Below are 23,839 nucleotides of genomic sequence, written 5' to 3' on the forward strand. Positions count from 1 at the left end.
ATCACCACCACACTCAAGATATAGAACTGTTCGATACCACCCCTGCTTCCTCCAATTTCCTTGGATTCCTTTGTACTTACCTCCTTGCCCCACCCTCAGCTCCTGGTAATAACTGATTTCTTCTCTGTTCCTATTATTTTGTCTTTTCCAGAATGTCATGTAAATGGAACCATACATTACGTAGACTGGCTTCTCTGACTCAGCACAATACATTTGAAATTGACCTATGCTGTTGTATCAGTAGTTTCCTTTTTGTTGTAGCTGAGTGGTATCCTGTTGTATTGATGTATGGCAGTTTGTTTATCCATTTATCAGTTCAAGGATATTTGAGTTGTTTCCAGTTTGGGCAGTTACAAATAAAGCTACTGTAAATACTCGCCTGCAGGTTTTGTGTGAATGTTAAGTTTTCAATTTCTCTTTCATTACTCTTGGGTAATACCCAGAAGTCTGATTGTTGGGTTCTGTGGTAAGTATAATTAACTTTATAAGAAACTGAAAATTTCCTGCAGTAGTTATAACATTTTTCATTCCCACTAGCAGTGTATGAGAGTTCCAGTTTTTCTGCATCGTCACTGACATTGGATAGTGTCAGTTTCCTTTAGGTCATTCTTCTGTGTGTGTAGTGATATCTCATGTGGTTTTAATTTGTGTTGCTCTTAATGGCTGAAAATGGTGAACATCTTTATATGTGCTTAATGTTATTCATTTATCTTCTTTGGTGAAATATCTGTCAGATCTTTTGCCAAGTTTTATATTGTTTCTCTTAATAACTGTTCAGTTTTGAAAGTTGTTGATGAAGTCTGGATACAAATCCTTTATCAGATATGTGTTTGATAAATCTTTTCTTGTAGTCTATGACTTGCCTTTTCATTCTCTTAATATCATCTTTCAGAGAACAGACATTTTATATTTTGATGATCAGTTTTTTTTCCTCTTTTAGAATTGTGCTTTTGGCTTTTGGTGTCAAATCTTAGAAATCTTTTTGCCTAATCTAGGGTCACAGATTTTATCCTTTGTTTTCTTCCAGAAGTTTTAGGTTTTACATTTAATTCTATGACCCATTTTGAGTTAATTTTTATATATGGTATGTGGTATGATTAAAGCGTGTCTTTTAGCATATGAATGTCCAGTTGTTCCAGCATCATTTGTTGAAAAGATTGTCCTCCCTTGAATTATTTTTGTATCTTTATTGGAAACCAGATATGTCAGTCTATTTCTGAACTATGTGGTCTGTTTTGATCTTTGTGTCTATTGTTTTGTCAATAACATGCTGTCTTGATTATTGTAGTAAAGGTAGTAAGTCTTGAGCAATTAATATGAGTTCTCCATGGTGGTTTTTCATTTTCAAAATTATTTTGGCAACTCTAGTCTCGGAGTTTTCAAATGAGTATTAGTATCAGCTTGTCAGCTTCTAATTAAATCTTGCTGGGATTTTGATTAGGGTTGTAAATCCTAATTAGCTTTGGGTGAATTGGCATATTAACCATTTTAAGACTTCCAATTGATGCCCATGGTGTATCTCTTAATTTATTTAGGTCTTTGATTTCTTTCATCACTATTTTGTAGTTTACAGCACACAGATTCGACATAGGTGTTATTACATTTATACTAAAGAATTTCATGTTTCATGATTTTATTGTAAATGACACTGTTTAAAAATTTTCATTTCCAATTGTTCACTGTTTTTCTATAGAATAAGTTGATTTTTATATTAACCTTCTATCTTCAGATCTTGCTCAACTCGCATATTGGTTCTAGTAACCTTCTATAGATTTTTTTTGGATTTTATACATAATCATGTCTGCAAATAAAGACAGTTTTATTTCTTCTTTTCAGTTTATATGCTTTTCCCCTTGCCTTCCTGCCCCTCCCCTCTACTTTCTCCCTACTCCCTTACCCCCATCCCCCTGTTCCCCTTATCCCTTCCCTTTCCTTCCTTCCTACCTTCCTTTCTTTTTGCCTTGTTCCACTGACCAAGACATCCAGTAAAATGTTTAATTAAAATGGTGAGAGCAGACATCTTTGCCTTATACTCCAAGTAGCATTTAGTTGTCCAACATTATTTATGATGTTAGCTGCAGGTGTTTTGTAGATGTATGCTACCAAAGTAAAGAAGTTCCCTTTTAGTCTAGTTCGCTGAGAGTTTTTTTTATTATGAACTGATGGTAAAGATTTTCAAGTGCCTTTCCTGTATCTATTGAGGTGATATATGGTTTTTCTTTAGTCTGTTGTTATGGTGAATTTCATTTATTTTTCTAATATTGAATCTTGCATTCCTGGAATTAATCCAACTTAGCCATGATATATTATACTTTTTATATATTGTTGGATTTGATAAGATTTTGTTTAGGTTTTTTGCGTTTGTGTTCATGAAAGATACTGGTTTGTAGGTTTTTTTTTTTCCCCCCTCTTGTAATGTCATTTTCAGATTTTAGAATCAGAGTAATTCTGGCTTCATGAAATGCTTTGAGTATTTATTGTTCCCTCCTATTCTGTTTTCAGGAAGGGTGTGTGTAGAATTGGTATTACTTAGTTTTGAAATATTTGGTAGAATTTACCAATTAAACCGACTAGATCTTGAGTTTTTGCCTGATACATAGTTTTCTATTTTTTAATTTTCTGTTTGTTTTCTAGGTGTTACTTTTTAAAGTAGCATATAGTTGGATTCTTTGGTTTGATTTTAAGTCCATCATTACAGTTTGTTTTCTACTGAAGCTTTTAGTCCATTTGTGCTTATTGTAATTACTAACGTATTTGGATTCATTTCTCACATCCTATTTTGAACTTTGTTTGTCCTGCCCATTTCTGTTTCTTTTTCTCTTTCTTGGCTTCTTTCATATTGATTTTTTTTCATTTAGTTTTTTTCCTTTTTACTAGTTTGCAAATTTTATACATTGTATTCTTTTTGAAGTTACTTTAGGAATTTTTAACATACTTACAAAATTCTTGGTACACTTGACATCTGTTTATTACCTTCTTGGCTTATATAATATTATCATGAATTTAAGTTCTACTTCCTTGTTTCTAACCCACAAGACATTTTTAAAGTTTAGATTTATCATGACATCTTACATATTAGACCATTCATTTGAGATAATTTTTCTGAATCTTCATAATTTCCATTAGTGAAGGTGTGTTGGTGGTTGACTCTCTTAGACTTTATCTGAATATGCCTTCATTCCAGGTTAGTAAATAGTTTTTCTTACCATGTTGATGGTATCATTCTTCTGTCTATTGGCATTCTTTATTGTTGAAATTATGTTATTCTTATTATCATTCCTGACTGTAGTTTCAGTATGATTTGTCTAGATTTTTATCTCTTATGTTACTTGGAATTTATTGGGTTTCTTGATTCTGTGGGCTGATACGTTTCATCAGTTATATAAAATTCTCTCTAAATATTGCCTTTACCCCTTTCTTTTCTTTTAGAAGTGTGTGTGTGTGTGTGTGTGTGTGTGTGTGTGTGTGTGTTTTCCTTTTAGGTTACCTGCTGAGAGTGTTCAAGTTGGAGTTTCTGGAACTATGTGTATTCTCTCATCTAAGGGTGCTACCTTGTGTAGTTTACAGCGACTGTCTCTTTTACAGTGCTGGATGACTTTTCTGGATTTTTCATTGTCCTTGCTATGCTCAAAATATTTCCTTTAATTTTCTGTGGTGCCGTTGTGCTTAAAATATTTATTTTGGAATTTATCATTTTTAGGTGTTCTATAATAGGAAGGCTTCTCTGAGCTTCTAGTCTGCCATGTTGGCGGAGAGAATTTACACGTTTTCCTGTCTCTCCCAATATTTAAGTTGCTATTTCTTTCTTTTATGATTTCTTATATTCCACTGTTTCCAACACCAAGAAGAATTGTGTTCAACTTGTTTTCTCACTCCTTTTTTTAATGGTTTTCTGTGCATTTTAAACCCATACTTGTATTTCATACATTTCAAATATATGAGAAGATGAAAAGAATAACATCGTGAACACTGGTATGCCTACTGTACAAGGTAAGCAGTAGAGCACTACTAGTACAGTTTGCTCCCTGTACTGTTGCCTCCTCTCTTGTCCCATACATCATACTTAGTTTTTCAATTGTTTTGGGGGATGTGAAGTTGAGTGGGTTTTAAATATATATACTAGATTTTAAATTTGTTAAATTTGATAGTTGGATTAGAGATTAATTCCTAGTCTAGTCCCATTTTCCTTTTCTCAGTAATTTCAAGTTAAGGAAAAAGTTTATTCTGTAGCTTTGTTACGATTTTTTTCTTTTTTTCTGTTTCACCTGTTTTCCACCTCTGGTAGATGAATGAAAGTCTACTCAGACATACTGTTCAGCTTTTTAAGTAGCATTTGTATAGAATTTATTAACAGATTAATTTTTCAACCATTGCTTTAAATTCCCTTGCACACTAAATCTTGGTGAAACAGGCCTATTTAAAATAACCCTTTTGCTTAGCTCCTTTCTTTACTGAAGAATAAATTTAAAACACATGTTTCTGGTGTTTTTTAAAAATTTTTTAAATACTTTTTTTTTTTTCTGTGATTGTCTTGAAGTTTATTCTTTTCACCTTTTTGACCTCAAGATGAAATTGGGGATAACTTGTTCTTGCCTTTTATCCAGGTAGCTCTAAAATTAGCACCGATATCAGAAGACTGGAGAGCTTCTAGATGTCTTTTCTCTCTGAGTCCTGGACTCTTGAGTTGCTAATTTTGTCAAAGAATCTTTTTTTCTTTTTTTATTATTTTTCAAATTTTTTAATCACTTTTTTTTTCTTTTAATTGAAGTGTAGTCAGTTTACAATGTTCTGTTAATTTCTGATGTGCAGCATGGAGATATATATATGCCCATACACACATATATGTATATTCCTTTTCTTTCTTAATAACACTCCCACATACACAAAAAAGAAGGGGTTAACTATGGGATGTGTCTGTCTACTCTTGGTGTCTGAGTAAGATTACCAGCATTTCTGTGCTGATTATGTGGATTTGGAAAAGAGGGTAATAAGTGATAGCTTTTATTTTCAGCGGTGTTTAACCTCTTAGAAGAATACCAATTTTCCCAGGTGAATATTCAGAATTATCAGTTGTTTTTTGAGTAATGAAGTTTTGTTTAAAGCTTAACAGTTTTCTAAATATTGATCTCTTACTTGACTGGACCTACTTGAAAGAAAAAGTAAAAAATTCGTAATCATTTAGAAAAATACTAGTGTTACGATCTTTTCACACTTCACTTTAGCAGAGCTAAGGGTAGGTGCAAGTCAGCTAGTGTCCAAGTAACACAACTTTGAAGTAACTATTCTGCTTATATTTTGATGAAAATTTCTGGGTAACTAACCTAATCCCTCTTTTTCATTTTGGCAGTATCTTCTAAACTGAAGACTGTAGGTTTTAAAGGATATTTATTACACTATTCTGTTTGTTCACATCTTGTAAGTAAAGTGCGACTCTGTTGTGTATAATATATTTGAATGAATTAGGAAATTAAAACTTCATTGAAAGGTTGCCACTATATATAAAGAATTGGATACCAAAAGCTTGAAGAATTTTGGAGGAAATTTGAAAATCCATTTTGCCTTCACAGATCTTTGTATATTTATTTTTACTAAAATTTAAACAATGATTGTGAACTTTCAAAATCCCATTTCTTGAATTATAAAACTTCTGAAGGAAATATGGAAGGCTGTTGTGTGGGAAGGAATTTATTGGGTACTTTGTTCTCTTATATAGTCTTCCACAGCTTAAGGACAGGGTGCCACCTGGGGCTAATTATTAGCTAATATTTAGGGTCAACTGGTTAATGATTTAAACACATTAATACCACCTGTGTAAGAACAGAGTGCTATGGATAAACAGGTGCTTGAGAAAGTCCGAATCCTCTTATGTTTCTAAATCCTGCCTGAGTGCACTGAAATTCCTTTGGGAGCTTTTAGACAGTATTGATGCCTGGGTCCCAACCCAGACCAGTATAATCAGAATTTCTGATGGAGGAACCTAAGTTATTGATATTTTTAATGAGTTTCTCAGGTCATTCTCAGATGCTGTCAGGGTTGAAAATTTATGCTTTAGTTATTTCCTGCTGCTACTGCTGCTGCTGCTGCTGCTGCTGCTGCTGCTGCTGCTGCTGCTGCTGGTATTATTAGTGTTGTTACTGTTGTTGTTATTATTGGTGTGTTTGTGTGGGGAGGGGGGTGCATAACCTAAGAAACATTGTGCTTAGGATAACTTGTATTAGTCCGTTTGGTCTTCTGTAGCAATATACCATAACTGGTGGCTTACGAACGACAGAAATTTATTTCTCATAGTTGTGGAGGTTAGGGAGCCCACGATCAAGGCTCTGGTAGGTTTGGTGTCAGGTGAGGGCCCGCTTCCTCATCTACTGTATTTTCATTGTAATCTCATGTGGTAGAAGTGCTAAGGGAGCTTTCTTGAGCCTTTTTTTTTTTTTTTTTTAATAAGGGCATTATCCCATTCACAAGGGCTCCAGACTCATGACCTAATCACCCCAGAGGCTGTACCTCCTAATACCATCACCTTGGCAGTTAGGATTTCAACAAATGATCTTGGGGACTGATGGGAAGGAACGTTCAGGCTGTAGCATAACTGTTAATTATATGTACAATTCTAGTTTTTGAATATTCAAGGACTGGTTATCTCATGGTCATTATGTATTGATAATTATTGGGTTTGCAAGTTACACAGGTATGGATAAAACAGTTTAGTTGAATTTTCTTTTACACCTCATTGTTTCATTGTTTATGGTGACATGGGTATCATATTTCAATGTTAAGTTTAATGTTTTCCATCTGTCACAAATTGTTCCCTTTATATCCATTTTCATCAAGATACTTTAGATACGTGTACAGATGGGAGGTTCCGGATGTGATTTGCCTGGCAGTTTTCTGCCACTCATTCTCATGAATGTTGACATTGGTCCTTAATGAGAGGAGTCACAGTAGATTGAGGGAAGAGACTCAAGATTTTTGAAACATGCCACTTGTAAGATGGTGGAGGTATGGGGCATTCTAAGATACGAGGCTTTGTTGGGACAAGAGTGGAAGTGACTTTGTCTAACCTTTTAAGTGATGGTGTTTGGATGTAAACATGTGTTAGTGTTCATAGTTTTAACCAATAGAAATCCATCTAATTTAAACAGAAACAGTGTTTTTAAAGAGGATATTGGGTTACTCATAGAATCTCCTAAATGGTGGGAAAACCAGGCTTGGAATCTGCAGCCAGAAACAAGGCTGCACATCGTCCCACAGACCTGGTCCAGGGAAGGCACCGCTGTTGGTGGCATGTCCACCACTGTTTGTACTCTCACTGACAGGAGGCAACAGATGGTACTCCTTAAACTGCTGCCAGTGCTTCCGTGTAAAACTGGATTAAAGAAGGATGAATGAACATAGACTGGATTTAATTAGCCATCGCTGTCACCCAGCCTCACCAGGACGGACTGCTTGTGGTCTTTGCTGCTGCTGCAGCTGTTGCTTCCTCCTCCCCGGCCTCTGCCTCCTCCTTTTCTTGGTTTGTCTGATTGGCAGAACCCAGATCTTATGCTCCTGTCCCAATTGTAAGGGCATTTTGGAAAGCAAGTAGCTGGTGTTTTCAGTTTCTTCAGTTTCAGGTAGGATTCTGGCTCATAAGGTGGAGGATTCTTCAAACATGGAAAGGTAGTTTAGAGCTAGGTAGCCCCCCAGATGCCAAGTATCTGTGCCTAGAACATTTTGTGAGTGAACGGTCATAACATTTGTCCATGTCTTTGCCATGATTTTAATACTGTGTGTATTTTTCTTCCTTTCTGATGTTGAAAGAAGTGTGATGGTAGATAAAAAAGAAGACAGTTAATAGAAATGTACATTTTTGTGACTAGGATGGGCCTTAGGAATTATCTGAGCCGATCTAAAGAAGAAAATACTGATTATAAGAGTAACGCCATTTGCCAAGAAATCATCTTTACTCTTGTTAGTGAAACCAGTTTCTACTCCCATTAGTCCTTGTAAAGAAGCTGCTATATAAAGCAATGAACAGCACCCTTAAAGTATCACTAGCAACACATTTATTTGGCATTTGTCCCTGCAGCATCAGGACAAAATGCAGTTCAGTCTAAGCAGGTAAGGTGAGCTGGAGATGTGAACTGAGAATACGCAAGAGCAAGGGCAGGATTCTCCTCCTTAATTTTAAGGTTCCTGTAATATCTCAGACATGTAATTGAAATCCTCATAAGGCACGGCTGAAACAATTTTACCTTTATTCTCTTTACCAGGCTATTAAAAAAAAAGCCAGTGAAGCTATATATGTACAGTTCTTAGGTTTGAGCAATGGGGTATTCTAGTATTCCCTTTGAGGTATCCTAGTGGCAAAATGTGTGTAGAATAGAGACTAATTATATACACTTATTAGATATAAGCCAGTTTTAAATTTAGGGAAACTGTACAGTGGGGGCACAAAGGAGAGAATAATCAGTTTTACTTGAGAGGCTATTTGAGGTTGGTGCTTCCAGCTGAGCAGTTGTTGGCTAGAGGGACAAGGTATGGAAATGGGTAATAGCTTTGAGTCAGTAGGAATGCTGTGTTCCAGACTCTCTCATGCCACTGCACATTCAAATAGAGGCAGACAGCTTGTTGTAACTGGAGCGTGGTAGAAGAATAATGGTATTCATTAAAATAAAGTCTACCTGTATTTTTTTCAAGGATATGGTCTCTGTAATGAGACCCATGCACAGGATGGCTCAAGAGCAGGTGAGTGCAGGCCGTTATTAAACATTTGAGTGCTGACTAGAAATCTGCTTGCCATGATATTAGATGGTTTTAGGATAGAGTATACAACGAAGAATGAAACAGGGACCTGGAATCTAGAGAGGTGGGAAATGTGTAAATAGTGCTAGTATCATATGTGTGTGAAATATATGGAGCACTGCAGGAGCACAGAGAAGAGTGTGCCTGAGGGAAGTCATGAAATGCTTTCACCGAGGTGTGGTGACATTTGAACTATCCAGAAGAATCAGGATATTTATGACAGTCTAGAAGGAGAAGGGTGGCATTCCAGATAGTTAATGTATCATTTTTATTATATTTAGAGGAACTTAAACTGCATCATCTAGGATTTCTTCAGAAAGAGGAATGTGTATAACAGCAATTTGGCAAAATTGCTATAGTTAACATTTTCTTTGATAAGAGTAGGGAATTGAATTGGTTTATAGTCTGTTATTTATTTCAGGTTGATAAGCTTTATTTTCCAGTAGTGTTATACCAATGCTGTTTTTGAATTAAATACACACTTGTATTGTGTCCACTAACTCTTTTAAATTAGTCAAGTAGGCCAGGGGCTTAAGGATCATTTTTCTCCAGGATATGTATCAGTTTATACACGCAGAGTTCCATTATGATGCGTATCGTCAGAGCAAGGATTCTGTTTAGTAGAACCTATGTTCTTTCCTGTTCCTCAGTAGTACAATTTTTTGTTTTCATCGAGTTACTGTATATTCTATGTAAAAACAAACCATCTAAAATGAAGGCTTTCATTATCTTCCAGTCATCACACGTGTCATTAAAATATACCAACACAAATGATCAGCTAGAGGGAAAACATGGGAAGTACAGCAGATTTCCTGACAGTTTTTTTTCTTTGTAGTTCTATCAGGAAATAAATATTTGAATTCTCCATCTTCCTCTTCACCGAAAAGCCTAATCTACTAATCACAGTAAGACGGAACTGGTTCAGGGATCAGGAAGAGGAAGGATACGTCAATTCTGCCTGACCCTTTCCTTCCTCTCATTAGGTCAGAGTTTGTTTCACTGGCTTTAGTCCCAGTTTAATTAATGATGGATGTGATTTTAGGAATTTTCTCGTAACTGTTTTCTGTTACGTTTTGTTTCTGTTTCTGTTACGTTTTGAGGACCCAGTGCTTTTTATAGTTAGATTTTTACTTCAATCTGTCACATCATGTTCTTAGAATACAGCGTGACTCTGCGTACACTTTCATGTCCAACTCCTAGTTGTAGTTTCTTTTGCTCTGTTACTATTGACCTACTTCTTTGACTGCTAACATCCTTTTTATTTTATTTACCTTTTCTCTCCAACTCTTCTTTAATTTTTACACTATTTTTTGTTACTCTTTTGGCTGATTCTTTCGAGTATAGAAGGAAAAACAATGAGTAAGCTTGTTTCTTCCTCATCTAAACTCAGCCTGTTGTCCCCTAAACCCTGTCTATATTCCTTCCAAATTTTGTTGAATGACACCAATACGGACTTAAATTTGCCAAAATTTGAGAGCCATTCTGGTCCATCCTCTTTATCTTTCTTCTCCTGCATTGATTCAAAAGTTGAGGAACTTTTTTATTTTCATCAGTTCTCATTTAGAATATTCCATAATTTTGTGCCTTACTTTTTTTCGTCTAATTTCTTCACTTTCTAGACAGTCCCTCAGTGTTACCAACAGTGATTTGTAAAAGGATAATCTTACCACTTTACTTTTCTACCTACAATAGTAACTTCTCATCACTCATAGGTTGTGCAGTCCGAGCTTCTTAGAGCAAAATAAGTCTCATCTGTGGGACTTATTTTGTTGCCTTGTGTCCCCCAAAATACACTGTATGCTGCAGCTCTACTGACCTTGCTGTTTCTTGAATACATCATGACTTCTGATATCCATTGCATAGGCTGTGTCTTCTTCCTGGAACACTGTTTCGCATTTTGGCAACTGCCTGAATAGAAGTATTACTTCCTCTGGTGAGCTTTTATTGACAACTCTTACATTCTCTGGCTTGATTGAGTATCAGTTCCCTTATACTCTCATAGCACCATGTTCATACCTCTGGTTCATAGGGTTAAGTGTATGTTTAACTTTGTAAGAAACTGCCAAACTATTTTCCAAACTAATTATATTAGTAGTGTATGAGAGTTTCAGTAGTTCCATCCTCACCAACACTTAGTATTATTGGTCTTTTTAATGTTAGCTATTCTAGTGGGTATGAAGTGATAGCTTATTACAGTTTTAATTTGCAATTCCCTGATGATTGATGAGGTTGAGCATCTTTTTATGTGCCAATTGGCCATTAATGTATCTTTTGTGAAATATCTAGTGATATCTTTTACCTATTAAAAAATTAATGTAAAATTTGCACACATTAAATTTACTCTTTTTGGTAGACAATTCTGAATTTAGATAAATGTGTACATTTGGGTAATCACTATCACAAAAATATGGAATAATTGCATGACTCCCCAAAATTCATTCTTGGCCTTTTGTCATCAGCCTTTCTGCTCTCTTGCAGCCCTAGGCAGCCACTGATCTGTTTTCTGATTCTATACAGTTTTGTTCCAGAATGTCATGTAAATGGAATCATATGTCATGTAGTGTTTAAATCCAGCTTCTTCCTCTTACCATAAAGCATTTGAAGTTTATGTAAGTGTTTATGTGTGCCAGTGGTTCTTTTTATTGCTGAGAGTATTCCATTGTACAAATGTACCACAGTTTTATCCATTCACCATTCAAAGAACATTCATTAGTTTTTGGTAACTGTGAATACATCTGCTATAAACATTTTCATACAGGCTTTTGTGTGAATATATATTTAATTTTTCTTGAGTAAATACCTAGGAGAGAGGTTACTGGATCTTACATGTTTGTTTAACATAAGAAACTGCCAGTGTTCCGGAGTGGATATGCCATTTTACATTAACACTGGCAGTGTACAGGAGTTTGAGTTGCTCTGCACCTTTGGTATCACTTTGTTTTGTCAGTTTTTAAAAGTTTAACCATCTTAATAGATATGTAGTAATATCACACTGTAGTTTTAATTTTCATTTCCATGATGAAAAGTTATATTGAAAATCTTTTTTTTAAATGTGCTTATTTGCCATTGTATGTCTTTTGTTGATTAGTCTGTTCAGATCTTTCACCTAGTTTGTAATTGGATTGTTTGTCTTTTATTGAGTTTTAGGAGTTTGTCATACACTGTAGATATAAGTCCTTTGTCAAATAAATATAATGTACTACAACAGATTGAACGCAGAAAACTCAGATTTGATTATTGGCAACAAACTGAAGTGACAGGATCATTTCATGTATTTCCAAAAAAATAATGGCCTGATACCTAAGTTTTACTAACCATAATTTGTCATTCTTTTTTTTTTTTCCTAAGTGAAAATGGTATTCATGAGAAAAGCAGCTAGCTCAGTTGGCCAAGTTTCTTTTCTTAAGACAACCATTATACTTTCATATGCAGCCAAAGTACTTTCTCTGTAGACCTTATTTTGTCACACAGAGTATTAAATGTGTAATCAAAGGTCAAGATCTAATGAAATTAATTTTTCTGCCTTACCAATGTCAGTGTTCATTGAGACTGACTTCTCTTTTGTGTATGGTAAAGAATAAATTCAGTGACTGTTAGTATAGTTGCTTGCCATTCCCTTGATTTATATTAAGGTGCCAGCAGTTTCACCCACTGTTGCTTTTTGGCTATCAGTGCAAATATCAACACAGGTAGGTAGTTCGGGGTAATTTGTCAATTCAAAAAAGTTATTCAGCACTTTGAATATTTCAGCCATACTTACGTTTATTGTTCTAAACATTCATATAGAAAATCTTCGTTGATAATTAGCTGGTACTGATGCCTGATGAACAGGAAAAGAGTAAGGCTGGCATATCCTTAGATTTAGTCCTATGTAAGGCAGAATCACAATTTCTTAGATGACATTATCTTCTGTCATGTTTGCAGCTAAATTTTAAGTTTTGTGTTACCATATTATTGGAAATTGGTGCTGTAATTTCTTTTATTAACTTTTTATCTAGGAGGAATTCAGTAATGTTAACTAGAGAAAACTTTATTAGTCTCTCAGTTGTTGTATGAGTTACTCCAGCTGGAAAGCTGTAATAAACATTGTTTGGCTTTTAACAAGGTCATGTTTACATTTAAACTGTGCAATTCCTTTTTCTTTAAACAGTGAATGATTAGTCTCAAAATAATGCCTCAGCTTAACTGGAAACATAATACTATTCACAGTAAGATAATATATATAAGCCAGTGGAAAGGTTGCTTTTGTAAAACTTTGTTTTTCATTTGCAGTTTTGCTCAGGATCTTGGAGTACATTTCTTCCCTTTAGCAAGTCAGAGAACTCTGACAGATCAGTATCATCTTTTTTAACATAGTTATTTAACATAGTTAAATGTAGGCAGTACAGCTGTGGGTTGGAGAAATGAGTTTTCTAATCTCACATTTTTAATCCAATGATCCATCCTTGAATACAAGACAGATATAAGTAAATTTGCTTTTATTTTAGAATAGAATACTAGTAAATTTCAAAATAAAACTTCAAAATAAAATTTTAAAATTAAGAAATATTGCAAAACAAAACAGTGTATTTACTCTGTGTATTTTCTGGGCACAAGGAAAATTTCTGGACTTCAAAAATAGTAATTTTGGTGATGCTGAATCAAGATGGCAGAATAGAAGGATGTGGAGCTCACCTCTTCTTGCAAATACATCAAAAATAAATCCACATGGGGAACAATTCTCACAGAATACCTGCTGAACACTGGCAGAAGATCTCATAAAACCAAAATTGCAAGAAAGATCATCACATAACCTGGTAGGAGGAAAGTAAAAAAAAAAAAAAGGAATCAGGAGGGGACCTGTGCTGTGAGGGAGGGAGCTGTGAAAGAGAAAAGGGTCCAATACCCTCTGAATCCCCTTCACTTCCAGGGAGATCAGCAAGGGCAGAAAGGAAGCTTTGGAGACTCTTGAGGAGAGGCAGCAGCTGGTTTGCAGCAGGAAGAACAGAGACAGACCAGAGCACAGAGGGTCTTTTCCACCTCACTGCATTCCCCAGTCTGAGATGTGCATCTGCTTGTGTGCCTGGGAGCTGGGTGCTGAAACTCAGGTTTCATAGGACATACCTGGGGAGAGGATTGGGACTGGCTATGCAGAGAAAGCCTAAAGGGGCTGGAGTATGCTCTGGGCTGCACCTGGGGGTGTGTGCATGAAGGAGCCTGGGTCCGCCATTGAAACCCTGTTGTTAACGTACTTGAAGGGTGGGGCGGAGCCTGCCTTAGGAGACTCATTCTCAGTGTGCTCACAGCAGGCACAGCTCTGCCTGTAGGAGATCTGGGAGCACAAGCCCCAGCATGTTGCCTGCATGCTGAGGTGGGCTGAAATCCGAGCGTATCCCCAGGGGCCAAAAAGAAGAGAACTCAAGCATAGTACCAAAGAAAATCATCAAACTACAAAAGGAGAAACAAAAAGGAAAAGAAAGGAGCTAAGAAGATACACAAAATCAACTGGAAAACAAGGTTTAAAATGGCAATAAATACCTGTCTATCAGTAATTACCTTAAAGGTCAATGGACTAAATGCTCCAATCAAAAGATACAGTGGAAGATTAGGGAAAAAATAAACCAAGAGCCTAGAATATGCTGTCTACAGGAGATCCACTTTAGGACAAAGGACACACACAGATTGAAAGTGAGGGGATGGAAAAATATATTTCATGCAAATGGAAGTAGTAAGAAAGCGGAGAGTAGCAGTATTCAGACAAAATAGACTTTAAAACAAAAGCCATAAAGAAAGATAAAGAAGGACACTACATAATAATAAACGGATCAATAAAAAAAAAAACATATTACACTCATTAACATATATGCACCCAGTATAGGAGCACTTAAATATATAAAACCAAATGTTAACAGACATAAAGAGAAATTGATGGGAATACAATAATAGTAGGACACTTTAACACACCACTCATGTCAATGGACAGATCTTCCAGACAGAAAATCAATAGAGAGAACCTGAGTAACACAATAGAGCAGTTAGACAGTTAGACTTAACTCATATTTTCAGGATGTTACATTAAAAAAAATACATTGTTTTCAAGTGCACATCGAACATTCTGTAGGACTAACCACATACTTGGAAACAAAATAAGCCTCAACAAATTTAAGAGATTAGAAATTATTTCAAACATCTTTTTTGACCACAGTGGCCTGAAACTAGAAATCAGCCAGAGAAAGAGAATTGAGAAAAACAAGATTACTTGCAGACTAAGCAACATGCTACTAAAAAAACCATGGGTCGACAAAACAAAAAGGAAATGAAAAAATGTTTTCAGATACATGACAATGAAAACACAACCATACAAAATCTATGAGATACAGCAAAAAGACTTCTTAGAGGGAAGTTCATAGTGATACAAGCCTTCCTCAAAAAACAAAAAAATCTCAAATAAACAACCTAACCTACCACCGAAAAGAATTAGAAAAAGAAGAACAAACAAAACCTAAAGTCAGCGGAAGGAAGGGAATAATTAAAATCAGAGAGGAGATAAGTAAAATAGAGATTAAAAAAAAATAGAAAAAAATCAATAAAGCCAAGAGCTAGTTCTTTGAAAGCATAAACAAAATCAACAGATCTCTGGCCAGGCTCACCAAGAAGAAAAGAGAGAGGATCTAGACAACAAAATAGGAAATGAAAGATGAGAAATAACCGATACCACAGAAATACAAAGAGCCATAAAAGAATACTGTGAACAATTATATGCCAACAAATTGAACAACCTAGAAGAAATGGACAAGTTTCTAGGAAGATTCAGCCCACCAAAGCTGAATCAAGAAGAATCAGATAATTTGAATAGACCAATCACTAGAAGTGAAGTAGAATCTGTAATTTAAAAAAAGCCTCCAGGGGCAGGAAAAGGGTATAGCTCAGTGGCTGCTTAGCATGCACAAGGTCCTGGGTTCAATCCCCAGTACCTCCACCAAGAAATAAACAAACAAACAAACCCAATTACTTCCACCCTCCTCAAAAAAAAAAAAAAAAAAAACCAACAAAAAAAAAACAAAAATAAAAAACACAAAAAACAAACCTTCCTACAAACAAAAGTCCAGGACCACATGGCTTCACTGGGGAATTCTACCAAACATACAAAGAAGAACTTGCACTGATCATTCTCAGACTCTTCCAAAAGATTGAAGGGGAGAGAATACTACCAAAGTCATTCTTCAAAGCCACCATCATCCTGATACAAAAAGCAGAGAAAGATAATACCAAAAAGGAAAATTACAGGCCAGTACCTTTGATGACTGTAGATATAAAATTCTCAACAAAATATTAGCAAATTAAATGCAACAACACCACGATCAAGTTGGATTCATCCCAGGGTCACAGGATGTTTCAGCATACACAAATCAATCAGTGTGATTCACCACATTAACAAAAGAAAGGACAGAAACCACATAGTCCTCTCAATAGATGCAGAAAAAGCATTTGATAAAATTCAACATCCATTCACGTTCCAAAGTTCAAGAGTTCAAAAAGCTCTTACCAAAGTAAATGTAGGGGAAACATACCTCAACATAAAAAAGTATTTGTGACAAATTCACAGCCAACATTATACTCAATAGTGAAAAACTGAAAGCCTTCCTGTTAAAATCTGGAGCAAGACTAGAATGCCCACTGTCACCACTTGTATTCACAGTACTGGAAGTCTGAGCCACAGCAATCACGCAAGAAAAAGAAATGAAAGGTACCTAAGCGGGAAGAGAAGAGGTGAAATTATCATTACATGCAGATGACATGGTACTATATAGAAGATCCTAAAGACTCCACACAAAAACTATTAGAACTGGTAAATGAATTCAGCAAGGTAGTAGAACACAAGATTAACATACAGAAATCTGTTGCATTTCATTACACTAACACTGAAATATCAGAAAGGGAAAGTGAAAAACAATCCCTTTCAAAGTCACATAAAAAAAATACTTAGGAATAAACCCCCTCAAGCTGCCAGTCTTTTTGGCTTGCTGTGTCTGGTCAGGGAAGAACTTCACTATAAACCCATCATTGTGGATGGTGATAACCTGTAGCTGAAACACTACAGCTCTTACTGAGACTTGGTAGATTTTCTTGAATAAATGCCTCTCATTTTGTTGTGTGTGCTTTGATCAGTTTTCAGACCCTTTAGTTATTTTTGACAGCCTTTTCCTGTTTTTTCCATTGGTTTTAAGGCAGAGAATTTTGGGAGCTCCGACCTCTCTTTATTCTTTTTAACTTTCTTCCAGTCTTTTTCATCACTGTAACCAGTCTTCCCTGCCCTCCCACTCCCCCACCTCCTCCCCTGCCCCTTCTCAGCCAAAAAACAAATCCCCGTATAGCCAGTCATTTTACTTTTAACCTTAAAAGGGTTCAAGTGTCTTTCTGTTGCTCTCAGTTAAAAAAAAAAAATCTAACATTGCCCAAAGCTGTCTGGTTTGCCGCCTTTTATGTTGCGTGAATTTAATCATCCCTCTGCCCCTCATTGTAGACAATGTCCAATCCTTAGGCTCTGTTTAGGGAGAACTTTGCTTTCTATTCCTTACAAATCAAGGCTCTGATCAAATCAAGGCATAAATACTGACTTTGGAATCTGAGGTATGTCGGTTTGAATTTCTGTTCAGCATTTATTAGCTGTGTGACTGAGCAGTGTGCTAACTTAATCTGAGTTTTTTTTTTTTATCTGAGGTATGGTGATTTACAAATAATATTTCATAATGTTGCTCTAAGACTTAGTGATAATGTTTGTAAACTGATTAGCACAGGGCCTTGTATCTAGGAAGTATGTTTATTCCCCATCTGATATTCTCTTACCATCATTTCTTTGAGTAAGTAGTTTATATGAAATAGCAGTTTGCATAAGTGGGATTATTCCAGTTGCACAATTACACCAATTTTTTAAAATAAAAATTTATACCTGAATTTCAGTTGTATTTGAACACATTTATTGAGTACCTCATGTCTAGTTCATAGCACCATTAACTTTTTAAAAATATGCTTTTAATTGAAATATAGCACATTAAAAGTTTTACCTTTAAATCAAGGGGAATTTTATTTTTCCCTCTGGAATGAGACTATTAAGACATCCATTTTTTTATTTTGAAAAAATTTTAAACTTGTGGAATAGAAGCAAAAATAGCGCAATGAGATCCTGTATACCCTAACCACAGTACAGTGATCATAATTAGGGAATTAACATTAGTACATTTCTATTATATAATTTGACACTCCATCAAATTTTGCAGTGTTTCCCAATAATGTATTTATATCATTTTCCCCAGCTGATCAGTCCAGAATCATACACTATGTAGTTACTGTGCCTCTTTATTTTCCTCCAAACTAGATTGGTTTGTCAGCTTTTCTCAAACTTTCATGATATTGATATTTTCGAAGGCAGTTTTCTAGAATGTTCCTTAATTTGCTACTTTCTGGTTCCTAGTAATTTTGTTGAGGTTATGCATTTGGGGGCAAGAATACTATGTAGGAGAGTCTACATAAAAGATGGTATGTTCTTGCCAGCACATCACATATATGATGCCAGTGTGTTCCCTAATTGATGATGTTAACTTAGATGATGTAGGTAAGGTGGTGTCCACCAAGTTTATTTTCTCTAAAGTTACCATTTTCCCCTTTTGTTGTTAGTAAGTAATTTGTAGGTAGACACACTGAGACAGGGTAAGTATTCTTTTTCTCAAAAACCGTTGATCAAATGGTTTTTGCATCCTGGATGATGCTTGTCTGAATCAGTCATTACCATCATGGTGGCAAAACAGTAGATGATTAAAATTTCAATAACAATTTCTAGGGGTTTCAGTTTTACTGTTCCTGAGAGAACTTTCTTCATCCATTAGTGATAATTATAAGACACTTGGCTGTTAACCTGCTTATGTGATGGGTTTATTTTTCATGTGATTTTTAGGTTAATGTACTGGACAGACTGGGGAGAAGTACCAAAGATAGAACGTGCTGGAATGGATGGTTCAAGTCGCCTCATTATAATAAACACTGAAATTTACTGGCCAAATGGACTGACTTTGGATTATGAGGAGCGGAAGCTTTATTGGGCAGATGCAAAACTTAATTTCATCCACAGATCAAATCTGGATGGAACAAATCGGTAAGATTGCCTTATAAATTTATTTTTGAATTTTAGGTCAATACCAGGATATCTTGATTAGTAATCAAATTATAAAGCCTAATTTTATTAAGAAGAAATTAGGACATTTTTGGCTACATGTCAAAGGGGAAGAAGAGTAGACTTTTAGTTTACTTTTTAAAAAGGGTAACTGTATTTCGCATCTATCTTGGTAGTATTTAAAATTTATGGAATATATTTTCTTCTTTTTTAGTCTCAGCTGATTTAGTTCTTCAGTGTGTCTCAACCAGGGATAGTACTTATGCTCTGTCCCATAGTGTTTGGAAATGTGTGGAGAATTTGGGTAAACACGGGGACTAAGAATGCTAATAGCATTTTAGTTCCTGGGGGGCCAGGGATGCTAAACATCCTGTAACGTGCTGGACACATAATACAGCAAAGAGTGATCCTATTCAGAATTAGCCATAGAGCCCTGCTCCCATCCCAGCCTACCCCCACCCACCCCAGTGCTGTTTGTGGAAGCTCATTTGATAAATCTGTAGACCAGGACAGGGTTGGCCAACTTTTTCTCTGAAGGGCCAGATTGTAAATATTTTATGCTTTTAATAAGAGCGTGTAGCAGAGCACAGTACCTAGCACTTCTTAGGTGTTCAGTAAAAATGTGTCAAACGGTATTATTTATTATGGAATAATAATTGTGTGCTATTCTTTTTGAAAATGGTCCTTTTGATCACTTGAAAGCTAAAGCATGAGCTTTCGCTGATTTTCCAGTGATAATGGATTTGCCCTTAAACTTCCACACTTTTGAAGTGAACAGCAGTGCATCTGCTGAGAAGCCATCCATTGTAAGGGTGCAATCTAATCTTGGAATGGATAAGCTAACAGATCACCACTTAGCCCTTGGGAATAATATCCACGGCCTTAGACCTGTTAAATTCTCCAGAGAAAACTCGCACAAAAATAAAAAAAGAGTCCTACCATTCATCTCTGGGAAAGGCTATATAATTGTTGATTCTAGGTCTTCTTTCTTATCTGAGAGATCCACACAAGCTGTACAATTTATGTGATGAGCTTCAAAGACTCATTGCTGCCCCTCTTTCTTAACAGAAAAGAAACAATAGGAATTTATAGTATACGCTTACTTATTCTATGTTTGTATATCTTTTTCAAACAGTCTTCATACAAGTTGTGGAAAACAGTTTTAAGTATATCAGTTGCTTGGTTTTGGACCTGGATAATGCAGGGCTCTCATGCATTTCCTAATATGCATTAATAATGCCTCCTAAACACTCTCCCTGCAGGAAGTACATTACTTTTAAGCCTTCTGCGTGCTTTGTGGGATACAAAATGCACGGTTCTTTCTCTTCCAGTCGCAGTAAGGAAAGACTGCATTATTTATCTTTTAAGGAAAAAAATTATTCAGTATATTGTTATGATGGGAATTCTCCCATAACTGATCTATAGATTCAGCAGTCTCCACGAAATTCCAAAAGATTTTTCTTATGAGGATGGCGGTGTGCTTTTTTAAAAAAGAATAAAATGACAAATTGAACCTAAATTTTACTTGGGAATGCCTTGGACCTATTAAAATATAGCCCAGTTGATTTTCTAGAACTTAAAAAAAGTATGATGACTTTTCATTTGATTTCAAGACTTCCCATAAAGCTAGAGTAGTTAAAACAATGAAGTACAAACTCTGAGGATCAATAGATATCAGTGAAACAGAATAGGGTTCAGAAACTGGTGTGAATATCTATGGTTGGTTGACTTTAACATAGGTATCAAGGATGTAAACATGCTCTTTTAACCTGCCTTGATAGACACTGAAGAAAAAGAATAAACTTTAAAAACTAGATGATGTATAAAGGCATTCTCTGTGAAAAATTTTAATTCCTAGTTACTAGAATCAGGTTTTCAAGGTAAGGTTACTGCAGTTATTATTAAGGTTATTAATGAACAGTTTGGTTTGTTGGTGTTCCTGTCCAGCAGCACTAGGAGATGTGAGGAATGGTTGGAGGCAAGGGTAAAGAGATGGGTCGGAGCCAGATCACACAGGGTATGGTATTCTAAGATAAGGCATGTGAATTTTACCCTGGGAAGTATTAAGTCATTAGAGATTTTCGAGTAGCAGATTGGCATGGATGCATTTGTGTTTTAGAAATACCATTTTGGTAGTTGTGTAGAAGATGGTTTGAAGACTAATTATTTCACTTCCTACATCTTCCAGTTAATCATCATGGTTCTCCAAGTGAAGTATAAACTCTTCACTGTAACTTACATGATCTGATTTCTTTACTTCGTTTTAGACAAATGTTCTCCCCACTTCCTCCCTTGCATACTATGCCCTAATCCTAACAGACTGCTTGTGGCACCCTAATCGAGTCTGTGTTGCCTCCTGGGTTTCTGCTTTGAATGGCTGGTTAGATGGAAGTGCCATTCATTGAGATAGAAGATTCAAGTAAGGAGGATAGACTCTTTCCTTTTTTTCTTTCTTTTTTTGATGTAGGAAGAAAATAAGGTTGAGTTTAGCTTTGGATATATTTGTGTTTGATTTGCTTACAAAAAACTATGGTGATAAAGTCTGGGGAGCTTTGGACATACGAGCCTGCAGCTCAGCAGAGCAGTTTCAGAGGGAGATTTAGATTTATAGCCATTATCAAATTAATGATTATTATAGCCATGGACTATAAACATAGGGGAATTTTACATCAATGCTAGAGACTTAGACAAAGATAACAACCACATACCAGAAACCTTGAGTTTCTTCAGGGTTCACGATTAAAGGATGTCCCAGTCTGACTGAAGTGTTGTATGATCAGCATCCTTGTTTGCCTGGTTCCAGAAACCCCCCTCAAACCCAGGCAAATCAACATGGTTCGTTATCAGCTGAGCTTCCCAAAGAAGCAAATTGAAGAGACTTACCCAAATAAGCAGTAATAACCACAACTCTCTAGGGATGATGGCTGAAGGTGAGGGTGATTGAGGGGGAGGTTGGATAGGGTGGAAGGTAGGCCTCATCTGAATTCTGTTAGTACCTCTGGGAAACTTACCAGACACGGAAGGATACACACGTATGGCAACCATACGTGACATGGTTGATCGTGTTAGGCAAAGATCAGAGGTGAAGTTAAGCTGGCTGTGAATGAGCACAGTGGTGGTGAGAATAAGCAGGGTCACGATGTCAGCAGACTTCTTGGTGCTACTAGAAACATGCAGAAGAAACAGGAATATGCTGCTATTATCGCTCACTTCAGATCCCCCTCCTCTACCCCCCCCAGTGTGATTTGATTTCCAAATTAAAATGAAGCTGTGATAAATAAAAAATTTATTTGCCTCCTCCCTTGATGATCTGAAAGCTTAGACCAGGATTTTGCAGGCTGTAACAGAATTAATCTCAACTTCCAATAAAATACAGCCCTCCCTCCAAAAGCCCTGTGTTAGAAAAAAAAAAAACAGGGCACATGAGAAGTTACTACAGTTCAAATGAATGAGCCATATTACAGAATTAGAACATACGTTTTCCTGTAAATTCCTGTAAAATGCAGGAGAAAAAAAGTTATCAAAGTTCAGGAAGACACAACATGTGTAACAATAGAGTGAATAGTATGAAAGAGTACATTTAATACTGGTACAGACAGAATGATAATACAGAACATGACTGTTACATTTAAAAGTTTAAGCAGTGACAACCAGATGACAAAAAAAAAAAAAAAAAATCAAGTGAAATGGAAGATAACCTTAAATGCTCCCACAACTTGTAGAAGCAGGGATGAAAACAGTGGAAGAAATGACAGACATGGAAATTGATCCAGGAGCTTTTCATGTGTTACTGCAACAGGAAGACATTATTATTAGATATTCAGAGAGTCAGCACATACCATTTACATTACTTTTCTTGAAAAGATTACTTGCTGTACTTCAGACAGCTGATAGAGATGAAGTACAAGGTAGAGCTCAGAAGGATATCTGATAAATTTTTGTGAAGGATGAAACCTGTTTAACATGGAGTTGAATCTAGTAATTGCTGTTAATGTGTTTTTAAAACAGTATAACTGTGAGATATTTTGATATCTCATAAAAATGGTAAAGTGAAAACTAATAATGATCTAAAATTCCAGGCTTTATCAATTAAAAAAATGAGACATGGTAGTGGGATGTTAGATGAGTAAAGCCATATTAACTTCTTACCTTATGTATGGGAGTGTCAGTAGATACTGTCTTATTCTTAAAGTCAATAAATGTAAGAAAGAATTTTAAAAATGACAGTTACAAGAAAAGAGTAAGATCAAACAATTATGCTATTAAATATAAATGGAGGAAATAATCTGAATGTTGAACAATATTTTTTTCAACCTTACTGCCCTATTGTGAAATGTGTAAATGGTAATTTTTTTACTTTGATAAAATACTGTTGGAATAAAGAGGAATCTTGCATTCTTGGGATCAATCCTTCTTGGCCATGGTTTAGAATCCTTTTCTAGATGTTTCTAGATTCAGTTTGCTAATATTCTGTTGAGGATTTTTATGTGTTTATTCATGAGAGATAGTGGTCTGTAGTTTATTTTTCTTGTGCTGTCTGGCTTTGCTATGAGTGTAATACTAGACTCAGGATGAGTTGGGAAGGTTTCCCTCTTCCTCTGTTTTCTGGAAGAGTGTATGATGGATTGATATTTCTCCTCCAAATATTTGGTAGAAGTCATCAGTTAAGCCATCTGGGCCTGGGGATTTCTTTATCAAAAGATTTTAAATTATTAAGTCAGTTTCTTAATTGTTCTGCATCTTTATATTTTTTATTTCTTCTTGAGTGAGTTTTGGTAATTTGTTTCTTTCTAGGAATGTTTCCGTTTCATCTAGGTTGTCCATTTTCTTGGCCTAAAATTGTTCATGGTATCTCCCTATAATGCTTTTAATTTCTAAGGTCAGTAGTGATGTCTCTCTTTTATTCATAAT

The 23,839-nt window shown here is 35.7% G+C and overlaps 1 protein-coding gene across 3 annotated transcripts in view; it reads left to right on the plus strand.

The window, feature by feature from the left end:
- The window catches only part of LRP6 (LDL receptor related protein 6), a 125,615-nt gene that overhangs the window by 31,851 nt on the left and 69,925 nt on the right, over window positions 1–23,839 (plus strand). For all 3 annotated transcript variants that reach the window (XM_032473222.1, XM_032473220.1, XM_032473221.1), the window contains one exon: window positions 18,713–18,910. In XM_032473222.1, the coding sequence (XP_032329113.1) occupies window positions 18,713–18,910 (198 nt within the window). The remainder of the gene's footprint in view (window positions 1–18,712; window positions 18,911–23,839) is intronic.

Source organism: Camelus ferus, chromosome 34 (assembly GCF_009834535.1).
Source record: "Camelus ferus isolate YT-003-E chromosome 34, BCGSAC_Cfer_1.0, whole genome shotgun sequence".
In the NCBI taxonomy this organism is placed as follows: Eukaryota; Metazoa; Chordata; class Mammalia; order Artiodactyla; family Camelidae; genus Camelus; species Camelus ferus.